General features: G+C 33.4%; 1 protein-coding gene across 1 annotated transcript in view; it reads right to left on the reverse strand.

Moving 5' to 3' along the window:
- The window catches only part of LOC145692677 (uncharacterized), a 1,521,027-nt gene that overhangs the window by 938,243 nt on the left and 570,041 nt on the right, over positions 1-12,743 (reverse strand). Inside the window, exons 145-147 of the mRNA XM_081768059.1 lie at positions 3,398-3,451; positions 3,045-3,098; positions 1,157-1,210 (exon numbers count right to left, since the gene is read on the reverse strand). Of these exons, the coding sequence (XP_081624185.1) occupies positions 1,157-1,210; positions 3,045-3,098; positions 3,398-3,451 (162 nt within the window). The remainder of the gene's footprint in view (positions 1-1,156; positions 1,211-3,044; positions 3,099-3,397; positions 3,452-12,743) is intronic.

Below are 12,743 nucleotides of genomic sequence, written 5' to 3' on the forward strand. Positions count from 1 at the left end.
GACCGAAGGTGAGAAAGGATTAGAGCTGCGTATCTAGGAACAGCACATGCAAAGGAAAGAGAGAATGAAGAAATTAGAGTCGAGGAGGGAAATAAAAGAAGGAAATAACCCACAAACTAATTTGTTTTGCCCTCACAACAACATTATTCTGCAAAACAAGGATACTTCTCTAGGGTAGGAAAATAAGCTTTTACAAACTTTAAACAAAAATTTGTCATCAGCTTGTATACAGCTTGATTGAAGTTAATTAAAATGAAATGGATAGATAGTATTCAAAAATATTTTGGACTCTTGATCATAAATTTTAGTTTTCGGGCTATTTCTTAGCACCCATCCAAAGATTTCTTTCAAATCTTCTAGCATGTGACAAGATAGTTATGATATCCTATCCTCCAATTCTGGTGCCAATCAATTGAACTGGGACTGGGAAATAGCTCTAAAACATTGTCGGATTATTGAGGCTCTATTGTATTGTATTTTATACTCAACATCTTAAAAATCATTACAGATATTCTTTTTCAATATTAATTATATATGATAACACTACTTTGCTGTAACGAATTCACCGAGTGTTCTTAATGTAATAATCCGTAGCTATTAATTGCGTAATTTAAACTATTATTCTTGAAGGAAATATACTATTTCTTTTTCAGGTAAATAGCATCAGAATCACTAACATCTTTCAGCTCTATACACTCAGTAGGACTATCATCTTCAGAAATCTTCAGATATTGTTCATTTTTATGACTTTCTTGTTCAGCTCCTCCAGATACAAAAACTAAGTTGCTTCCTTTCCTCTAAACGCTTTTATGCGTCATTGATCACCTTCGTAATAACAAAGTCGTAAATGAATCCAAATCAACAATCGTATACAACCCCAGAGTGAACCATTGCTTACTCAGGTCCTCCATTGCAGAAGGGCGTGTGTGTCATTTATACCCTTATACTTTGTGCAACTTACTTACATATCTCTTAAGGGCCTTATGAAAATCACCCAACATAGCTGAACACTTCACCATACAGTCACATAAAATTTGCCAGTAGCTGTAGACCATTAACATCTATCTAAAGAGCTGAAAATATCAAAATCCAAAAGGATGTAAGTTACGTCCTTTTTTATTGAAAGCTATAATGTGTTATTTTCATATTGACATACCTGGGCTTACAGGTTTCTGTTCCTTTGGAGCTATAGGAGATGGCAATTCTTGTCCTAAAAGGAAAGGATAGAAAATGTCTAAGTTTTCCCTCAAAGAAATAGTAAAACAAAGTATTATGATATAACATTCCTTCTCTGTCTTGAAATGTTAAGACAAAGCAAATATTGAACTGCATTTGTTGATGTGCTCGTTTCCATTACAGTTTAAGTAAAGAGGGCAGGGAAATAATAATTACGTTGAGATTGTTTCGAACTGAGATAATTCGATTTGCCACTATTGTTAAAGTGCAGCAGTGTAATATAATTCATTTCAATTAACATTAACAGACGAAACACTTGTTTATGGGCCAATCCATTTAATGTCAGACAATTTCGGCTTAAGAAGCACTTCAGAAACGTTACGTTTAATTTTCAAATACAAAGGTATACTAACTAGAGTTGAAAATCAGTATTCATTTGCTATCTAGTGTTCAGTTTTATTTTAAGCAATTATGAAATTTACAGATTAATTGTTAATTGTTAATTCAATTGAAATTTGCCAAGACTGAGTGAGAATAGTGTGCCCTTAGGAGCAATATAAGTTTATCTTTAAAAGATTTTTTGGAGAATGGATTCTGTTGTTGCCACACAAATGGCATTTAGAAACAAGCTTGCCTAACGTTCTACACTAGAGAGGAATGGTCAGTAGTGAATGAATTGGAATAAACTGGATCGCTTCTGAGTGAGACAGGAAATCATCGCACTCCGGAGGTGGGTGTTCTGGAAGATGTCAGTTGTCGACTCCTTATGTCGCCCAAGAAATGTCTCCGTCGTTTGTAGCAAAAAACGGATATAATTGTTCAACATGTCATTTATGGGTGGTGCTACTAACACTTAATTTGTATTCTCACTAACAGTTAATTTGCATCCTGTAATTTGGCTTCAAAAATCTAAAACCTTATTCCAATTGTAAGGTACGCTGGTGAATTTTCGCTGTTTTCTTGAGGCGTGGCTTATATTACCCCGAATGAATTGAAACCAGTAAACATAGATTCCATAAATCTACGATATTTCCTTGATTATTTGCTACAAGCGGCATAAAAATTGGACTTCAGTTAGAAATTCTAGAAGATATGAATTCCGTGAGTTTTTGAGAAAGCACCCTGTAATAATAATATTAATATTAATAATAATAATAATAATAATAATAATAATAATAATAATAATAATAATAATAATAATAATAATAATAATAATAATAATAATAATGGATCTGAATGATAAAAATATTATTTCAACCATCCACTACAATTCCTGCGGGCTTCTGTGAATCTGAATATATTGTTTCTTATAATGAATTTGCTTTAAGCAACAATTTGGCAAATATGATTTGTATAATTAAAGAAACTACACATATTCGACTAATTTTCATATAGTTTCCGTCTTTAAACATTATTTATATGCAATAACAATCTTTGAATATTGCCGGAGTAACTCTGTTGAAGTTACTTTAATGCTGGCAGTAAAATCAGAGACATTTTTATTAAATTGGGGTAATACAAGGATGAATTTAAAAAATGGGATAATATTATAAGAAAAATATATCTGAATGTATAGTACATGTAAATAGTTTTAAAATAGACGAAAGTATGGAGCATAGATATATGTTGCTTGAAGTGATATAAATATCTACCTCAAACATCGGTTGTTTGAATTTCGAAACAAAGCGTTATTGTTTTGTAATGGAGGTTGTACGTAGTTGATGTTTCAGTAATATCTCTTGAAACATTATTAGTCCGAATTAACTTAGTCGTTATACTGCAAGCTACATTCAAAGAAACGTATATTGTCTTTCTTTTATGTACATTACTTTAAAGCATTATATCATGAATGGTTTTAATTTTCTTACCAGGACGAATGGGGATCTGTTCCTCTGGAGCTACAGAAGGTGGTTGTTCTTGTCCTGAAATGAAAGCATTTCTATGAAAATAAAAAATTTTAACGCATTAAAATAAATAATTTTGATTTGCCTTTGCATACGGCTATGTGAATTAAAATGAATACGTAAGATTAACTTAGTAAAGCTCTAATGCTTCGTATTTCTCCTTAAACATTTATGTCTAATGGTGTTTATGATATATAAATACACGTATACAGTTTAAATTTTAGAAGCGAACTTTTATATTTCCGATTTACTAAATAAAATCTTTACACTTCCATTAATATATTTTAGCAAAAAGTTTTATTCTTAAGCATAGTTACCTGGTTGAAAAGGTAGTTGCTCCCCAGGCGCTAAAGGAAGTTGTCCTTCTTGACCTATAACACCAGAAAATTGTAATATTATTTGATTGGAAATCAGTATGAATGCACTCGTCAATAACACTTAACACGAAGTTGTATGCTCTCAGGTAAACATAATAACAAAATACTTGTTTTTATTTTTATGACCGGGATTGATGGTACAACTTGACATTAGAAGTTTTTGATTATAGTATAGGTGTTCTGATATTAATTTTTTATCACCGAGATGCTTCTAAGAATGTTTGCCGAAACTTTACCCTGTATAATTAACAATAACTTTAGCTAAAGTAATTTTACGATAATTTTGAAAAAAAAATCATATTACGTACGTCACAATTTAGATGTTTGTTAGCTTAGCCCAAGGTTAAATTTCACTATGTTGTTATTATTTATTATAATCTTACACGAATTTAACAAAAGTTTGTTAATGCATTTTATGATTATCATGTTACTAGCACCACAATACTAGGAAACAGAAGCTTCTCTCTATCAGTAATTTGGGAGTGTTAAATTAGGAATTTAACTACATTTACTATTTTACATATAATTTGAAACAATGTAAATGAAGTAGTGCCTTTTATTAATAGACTTGGGCCATTTATTTTGAACTGGTAACACAGCTACAACTGGAGTGTCGTGTAGGTAGAAGACAAATGGGGAACTTAGTGTGTTCCATGGATATGTACGAGTCAGTTCAATGGTTCTGCGGTCCCATATTACGGTGTGTGGTTAGTATACATTGTTAAAGTGATTTGTGTGTTAAATACCACTCTAACGCAATATTCTCGCGTGCTGAACAGCGTGCGTTTATCAAATTCCTGGTGGAATGAGGGCGAAATGCTAGGAAGATTTACAGAGTATTAGTAGAGGCCTGTGGTAAAGCTGCTCTACTTTATCGGACAGTGGCGAGATGGGTTGCAGCATTTCAGACTGCAAGACACTCAACAGATAAAATGCATGTTGGAGGGCATATGGGAACGTCTACGGACGAAATTCATCTTGCAAGACTACGGACACTGCTTCACTGTGATCGGCGCTGGGCTTTTTGAATTGACGTAGAAGTTGAACGTTTCTTCCGGATAAGTGTTTCGCATGCTAACTCAAGATCTTGATATTTGGAAAATTACAGCTAGATTTGTACTCCATTCTCTGACCAAGGTTCGAAAGTGGCATAGGTGGGAATGTGCACACCTACACCTTCAACGTTACAATGAGGAAAGTGATGGCTTCTTGCACTACATTATTGCAAGTGATGTAACGTGAGAAAGATGCTACAAGCCTGAATTGAAACTTCAGTCGAGTGAAAGGCACCACCCAGAATCTCCACGACCGAAAAAGCTTAGGCAAGAGCCAGCAAACGTGAAGGCGATGATAATAATGTCATACGATCACGAGGGCATTATCCTGTCACATCAAGTTCCACCGGGCGTTACCGTTAATGCTTCATACCTCAGTTACCATTTGTGACCATTATTCCGGCGAAAATGTTCACATCTCCTGGAGTCTGGACCAATTCTCCTACATGGCAATGCCAGATGCTATACAGCTTACCTAGTACAGAGTAGTAGTGGTCGACGTATGGCTTAATGGCTCAAAGGTCAAAGGTCAATGACCTTGGCCCGGGGTCAATGACCTAGGGGTACCTAGGACCACCCCCTCTAAATTTTGGCAGGGGTACCATGGCCCACCCCCTAAATTTTGGCAGGGGTACATAGGACCACCCCCCCTTAAATTTTGGAAATTGCCAAATCTAAAATTTTGGTATGGTAGCCTAGGACCATAGTATGTAGCTCTATCAGTATTGGGTGTCTATGTCGTTCCCTTTTATGGGTAAAAAATTGTCAAAAATTCAAATTTCGGGGGTTTTTGACCTAATTTATCCCCTTGGATGAGGTGTTATTACCTTATATAGTTATATGGGCGTATACAGGGGTCCATTCCCTTTCATAAGACATGGGTACATTAATGCACCCCTTGAAAAATTTGGGAGGGGTACCTTGGCCCACCCCTTCAATTTTGGAAATTGCCCAATTTAAACATTTGGTATTATAGTACAGGACGCTAATATGGATCACTATAAATTTGGGTGGTCCACCTCGTTCCCTTCTAGGGGTACAAAATTGCCAAAATATAAACGTAAGCAATACGTTATACCACGTGTTTTGTTTCGACCTAAGTTATCCCTTTGATGAGGTGTTATTACCCTATATGGTTATATGGGCGTATACAGGGGTCCATTACCTTTCATAAGACATGGGTACATTAATGCACCCCTTGAAAAATTTGGGAGGGGTACCTTGGCCCACCCCTTCAATTTTGGAAATTGCCCAATTTAAACATTTGGTATTATAGTACAGGACGCTAATATGGATCACTATAAATTTGGGTGGTCCACCTCGTTCCCTTCTAGGGGTACAAAATTGCCAAAATATAAACGTAAGCAATACGTTATACCACGTGTTTTGTTTCGACCTAAGTTATCCCTTTGATGAGGTGTTATTACCCTATATGGTTATATGGGCGTATACAGGGATCCATTACCTTTCATAAGACATGTGTATATTAATGCACCCCTTTAAAAATTTGGGAGGGGTACCTTGGCCCACCCCTTCATTTTTAGAAATTGCCCAATTTAAACATTTGGTATTATAGTATAGGACGCTAATATGGATCACTATAAATTTGGGTGGTCCACCTCGTTCCCTTTTAGGGGTATAAAATTGCCAAATTTTAGTACTACCACGTGTTTGGTTTTTAACCTAATTTATTTCCTTGGATGAGGTCCTATTACCTTATATGGTTATATGGTCATGTATAGGTGTTCATTCCCTATCATAAGACATAGGTACATTGGTGCACCCCTTTAAATTTTTAGGAGGGGGTACCCTGGCCCACCCCCTTCAATTTCAGAAATTCTCCAATTTAAGCATTTGGTATTATAGTACAGGACCTCATTATGTATCATGATAAATTTGGATGGTCCATCTCGTTCCCTTTCATGGGTACGAAATTGCCAAATTTAGGTACAACCACGTGTTTGGTTTTTGATTTAATTTATTCCCTTGGATGAGGTCCTATTACCTTATATGGTTATATGGTCATGTATAGGGGTCTATTTCCTATCATAAGACATAGGTACATTTTTGCACGCCTTTAAATTTTTGGGAGAGGTACCTTCGCCCACCCCTTTAATTTTGGAAATTGTTCAATTTAAACATTTGGTATTACAGTATAGGACCCTAATATGGATCACTATAAATTTGGGTGGTCCACCTCGTTCCCTTTTTAGGGGTACAAAATTGCCAAAATATAAACGTAAGCAATACGTTGTACCACGTGTTTGGTTTTGACCTAATTTATCTCCTTGGATGAGGTCCTATTACCTTATATGGTTATATGGTCATGTATAGGTGTTCATTTCCTATCATAAGACATAGGTACATTGGTGCATCCCTTTCAATTTTAGGAGAGGTACGTACCTTGGCCCGCCCCTTAAATTTTGGAATTTTTTTGATTTAAGCATTCGGTATTATAGTACAGGACCTTAATATGTATCATGATAAATTTGGATGGTCCACATCGTCCACTTTCATGGGTACGAAATTGCCAAAATATAAACGTAAGCAATACGTTGTACCACGTGTTTGACATTTTGACCCAATTTATCTCTCAGATGAGGTCCTATTACCTTATATGTTTATATGGTTATGTATAGGGGTCTATTCCCTATCATAAGACATAGGTACATTTGTGCACCCCTTTAAAATTTGTTAGGGGTACCTTGGCCCATCCCTTAAATTTTAGAAATTGCTCATTTTATATATTTGGTATTATAGTACTGGACCCTAACATGTATTATGATAAATTTGGGTGGTTTACCTCGTTTCTCTTTCATGGGTACATGTTATATGGGTATGTACAGAGGTTTATTACCTTTATATGTTTATGTTCCCTTTTAAATTTGGGGAATTATCAAATAACAAAATTCGGTAAACCTTTTTCTAGGACCCATTGTAGATGTTGGTGTTCCTCTTATGGCCAAATATTCAAAATTTAAAGGTTATTGACCGGCTTTATTATTGAATAAGTACAGGATTTATTACTTTTTTCATAACACACAGGTGTATTTGTGTACCAATCTTAAATTTTGGGAGGGGTACATTTCTTATTGTCATATCAATAATTGGTAATTGGATAGTATCTCATTCATTGGGTAAATCATTGTGATCACGTAATCAGTTATTGACCTATGATGGAATTAGGAGTCCAGGACATTGGAACATTGAAACTTTGTAGGATAATTTGAGAATTGCGTCATTGGTTTTGATTATTCCCCCCAAATATAAACGTAAGCAAGACGTTGTACCACGTGATTGACCTTGATGAGGTAGTGTACAGGGATTCATTTCCTTTGTTGTGGTACTTCTTAAGTTTGAGTACACACACACTTCTAGAAAACAGTTGGTTCTACTCAGGTAAACATTTGACGGACATTATTGACATTATTGAGCATATAATGATATGATTAACTCTAAGACTTAGGTATATCAAGAGAAGTATTCTTTAAATTTGGGAATGGTGATAAACAGAATTTTAACATAAGGTGCGAAATTTGAAACAATACATTGAACTTTAGTCACAGCTCATAGTCTAAGATCATTGGTGGTGATTGATTTGAAATCTGATAGCTAACCTTATTGAATCTTATGACTCATAGACGAAAGGCAATACATGCTACAACACTGGCAAAGTTATTGTTAATGCAATTTGATTGGTTGATCACTATCTTTCCTGCAATCTGATTGGTTGATCACTATCTTTCGTGCAATCTGATTGGTTGATGATTTTCAAATCTTTGCTGTATTCAGTTTTAAGTTTTGTTTAACATTTAAAAATCTTGGTTTCGTTCAACATTTTGCACTCACTGATAAATATGATCAAAACCGTTTATTTGTTAATCGAATAGTTAAAAACAGGATAAAGTTTGACGGTTAACCGTGAAACGTAAATTTTTTTAGTTTGAAATTTTTTTTGTTTGAAAATTTTTTGTTTGAAACTTCTTGCTTTCAAATTTTTGTTTAAATTTTTTGTTTCAAAATTTTGTTTGAAATTTATGTTTCAAAATTTTTTTGTTTAAAAATTTTTCGTTTGAAATTTTTTAACATTTTTTCGTTTCAAAATTTTGTTTAAAATTTTTGTTTGAATTTTTCGTTTCCAAATTTTTTCGTTTGAAATTTTTTGTTTGAAAATTTTTGTTCGAAAATTTTGTCTAAAATTTTTTGTTTGAAATTTTTCGTTTCCAAATTTTTTGTTTGAAATTTTTTGTTTCAAAATTTTGTTGAAATTTTTTCGTTTCCAAATTTTTTGTTTCAAAATTTTGTTTGAAAATTTTTTGCTTCAAAATTTTGTTTGAATTTTTTTCGTTTGAAATTTTTTGTTTGAATTTTTTTCGTTTCAAAATTTTGTTTCAAAGATTTTTGTTTCAAAGTTTGGTTTGACATTTTTAAAAGTTTGTGCACTCATTAGTAAAGAACTGGAACTGTTTAGAACAAAAACCTTTGACAACATTGTGGTGCAATAGTACACGTCAGAACCTGGGGTTGTACTTGAAATGAAAAAACACAATTCATTGAAATGGATCATTTTATTCCACTCCACATACATCCATACCAGATAGTGGTTCTGGATATTGTCGATACAATGTATTTTGAACTTCTTGCACTAGTTTGTCTTTAGCATATAATTTTAATTCCAGTTGAAGTCTTTTAAGGTCTAATGCAATATCAATTGGTGGAAACTCAATGTCCATTTGATCACAAATAAACTGTTTATCAATACAGGTATGCACTAGCCGGAACTGTTTAGAACAAAAACATCTGGCAACGTTGTGGTGCAATAGTACACGTCAGAACATGATAATGCAACGTCATCAGTTTTGCATCATATATAAGTATCGTTCGAGTTAGTATTCATGATAACATCATCATGGCTACTTGTCTGCAGTTTCTAAACACGCGTAATGTGATGAAATCATTTACCAAGATTACTGATTTACAACAGAATGTACCTTATAGAATCTTAGCTAGCCAAATGATCCCTACAAAGTTTGGATTAAGAATCGTAGTGAAGGTTGAAAATGATAAGAATATAATTTTACCCGCAAGATATTTACCCATGGAAGCATCAAAACAAGAAGAACTGCTGCGTTTCTTAAATACTGGATCTGTATCTTTATGTTACAAAGGATTTTTGGGTCGAAGTCATCAACTTGAATTTAGTACACAGCCAGATTCGTCAGCCATTGTGATGAAATCATGAATTCAAGCGTCAGCACATTTCTTTCCAATGACGTCAGCTGTAGTTGTATGAATATGGTTGGTCGGCATGACGTCAGCAACTGTGATGAAATCATGAATTCAAACGTCAGCACATTCCTTTCCAATGACGTCAGCAATAACTATAAACCTGCAAATACAGTGTCATCCCACGAAATCATTTGAGCAAGTGCTTTTCAGGAGGAAAGATGTGTACTTCTAACGATAAAGAGTTCATCTTTGCAAGCTATTATCCAATAAATATATTTCAAACAAAGCATGTGATGATTGGTATCAGTGCTAGAACATTTGAACCTGTAATTCGATTGGGCAAAGCAGAACAATTTGGTGTACAACTGACCTGTGAAGAATGGCAAATATTATGTTCACGAATCGACCAAATGAACGATTATTTTCATGATGAGCTAAATGTGACCATAGTCAAATCATTAGGCTCAAATCATGAAGTGGTGCTGCGTACAGTCCTCGAAGAGAAGATGGTGCTGTTACGTAAAAAGAGTACATTTCATGTCCCTCGCAATATGGTGTATCTAACACAAACGGAATGGAACAAATTTATCAGCTTATTTCAGTGTGTGAAACATGCAGTGGAAGTGTGCAACAAAACAAGTTTATTCCTGAAAAAGTACTATTTTGAAAAATGTGTTATGCATATTGTACAACATGTATCTAGATATTGTGATGGTTGTCAACATCGTTCGTGGGTGCATACCTGTATTGATAAACAGTTTATTTATGATCAAATGGACATTGAGTTTCCACCAATTGATATTGCATTAGACCTTAAAAGACTTCAACTGGAATTAAAATTATATGCTAAAGACAAACTAGTGCAAGAAGTTCAAAATACATTGTATCGACAATATCCAGAACCACTATCTGGTATGGATGTATGTGGAGTGGAATAAAATGATCCATTTCAATGAATTGTGTTTTTTCATTTCAAGTACAACCCCAGGTTCTGACGTGTACTATTGCACCACAATGTTGTCAAAGGTTTTTGTTCTAAACAGTTCCAGTTCTTTACTAATGAGTGCACAAACTTTTAAAAATGTCAAACCAAACTTTGAAACAAAAATCTTTGAAACAAAATTTTGAAACGAAAAAAATTCAAACAAAAAATTTCAAACGAAAAAAATTCAAACAAAATTTTGAAGCAAAAAATTTTCAAACAAAATTTTGAAACAAAAAATTTGGAAACGAAAAAATTTCAACAAAATTTTGAAACAAAAAATTTCAAACAAAAAATTTGGAAACGAAAAATTTCAAACAAAAAATTTTAGACAAAATTTTCGAACAAAAATTTTCAAACAAAAAATTTCAAACGAAAAAATTTGGAAACGAAAAATTCAAACAAAAATTTTAAACAAAATTTTGAAACGAAAAAATGTTAAAAAATTTCAAACGAAAAATTTTTAAACAAAAAAATTTTGAAACATAAATTTCAAACAAAATTTTGAAACAAAAAATTTAAACAAAAATTTGAAAGCAAGAAGTTTCAAACAAAAAATTTTCAAACAAAAAAAATTTCAAACTAAAAAAATTTACGTTTCACGGTTAACCGTCAAACTTTATCCGGTTTTTAACTATTCGATTAACAAATAAACGGTTTTGATCAAATTTATCAGTGAGTGCAAAATGTTGAACGAAACCAAGATTTTTAAATGTTAAACAAAACTTAAAACTGAATACAGCAAAGATTTGAAAATCATCAACCAATCAGATTGCACGAAAGATAGTGATCAACCAATCAGATTGCAGGAAAGATAGTGATCAACCAATCAAATTGCATTAACAATAACTTTGCCAGTGTTGTAGCATGTATTGCCTTTCGTCTATGAGTCATAAGATTCAATAAGGTTAGCTATCAGATTTCAAATCAATCACCACCAATGATCTTAGACTATGAGCTGTGACTAAAGTTCAATGTATTGTTTCAAATTTCGCGCCTTATGTTAAAATTCTGTTTATCACCATTCCCAAATTTAAAGAATACTTCTCTTGATATACCTAAGTCTTAGAGTTAATCATATCATTATATGCTCAATAATGTCAATAATGTCCGTCAAATGTTTACCTGAGTAGAACCAACTGTTTTCTAGAAGTGTGTGTGTACTCAAACTTAAGAAGTACCACAACAAAGGAAATGAATCCCTGTACACTACCTCATCAAGGTCAATCACGTGGTACAACGTCTTGCTTACGTTTATATTTGGGGGGAATAATCAAAACCAATGACGCAATTCTCAAATTATCCTACAAAGTTTCAATGTTCCAATGTCCTGGACTCCTAATTCCATCATAGGTCAATAACTGATTACGTGATCACAATGATTTACCCAATGAATGAGATACTATCCAATTACCAATTATTGATATGACAATAAGAAATGTACCCCTCCCAAAATTTAAAATTGGTACACAAATACACCTGTGTGTTATGAAAAAAGTAATAAATCCTGTACTTATTCAATAATAAAGCCGGTCAATAACCTTTAAATTTTGAATATTTGGCCATAAGAGGAACACCAACATCTACAATGGGTCCTAGAAAAAGGTTTACCGAATTTTGTTATTTGATAATTCCCCAAATTTGAAAGGGAACATAAACATATAAAGGTAATAAACCTCTGTACATACCCATATAACATGTACCCATGAAAGAGAAACGAGGTAAACCACCCAAATTTATCATAATACATGTTAGGGTCCAGTACTATAATACCAAATATATAAAATGAGCAATTTCTAAAATTTAAGGGATGGGCCAAGGTACCCCTAACAAATTTTAAAGGGGTGCACAAATGTACCTATGTCTTATGATAGGGAATAGACCCCTATACATAACCATATAAACATATAAGGTAATAGGACCTCATCTGAGAGATAAATTGGGTCAAAATGTCAAACACGTGGTACAACGTATTGCTTACGTTTATATTTTGGCAATTTCGTACCCATGAAAGTGGACG

The sequence above is a fragment of the Thermobia domestica genome, chromosome 8 (assembly GCF_964235325.1).
Source record: "Thermobia domestica chromosome 8, izTheDome1.hap1.1, whole genome shotgun sequence".
NCBI lineage: Eukaryota > Metazoa > Arthropoda > Insecta > Zygentoma > Lepismatidae > Thermobia > Thermobia domestica.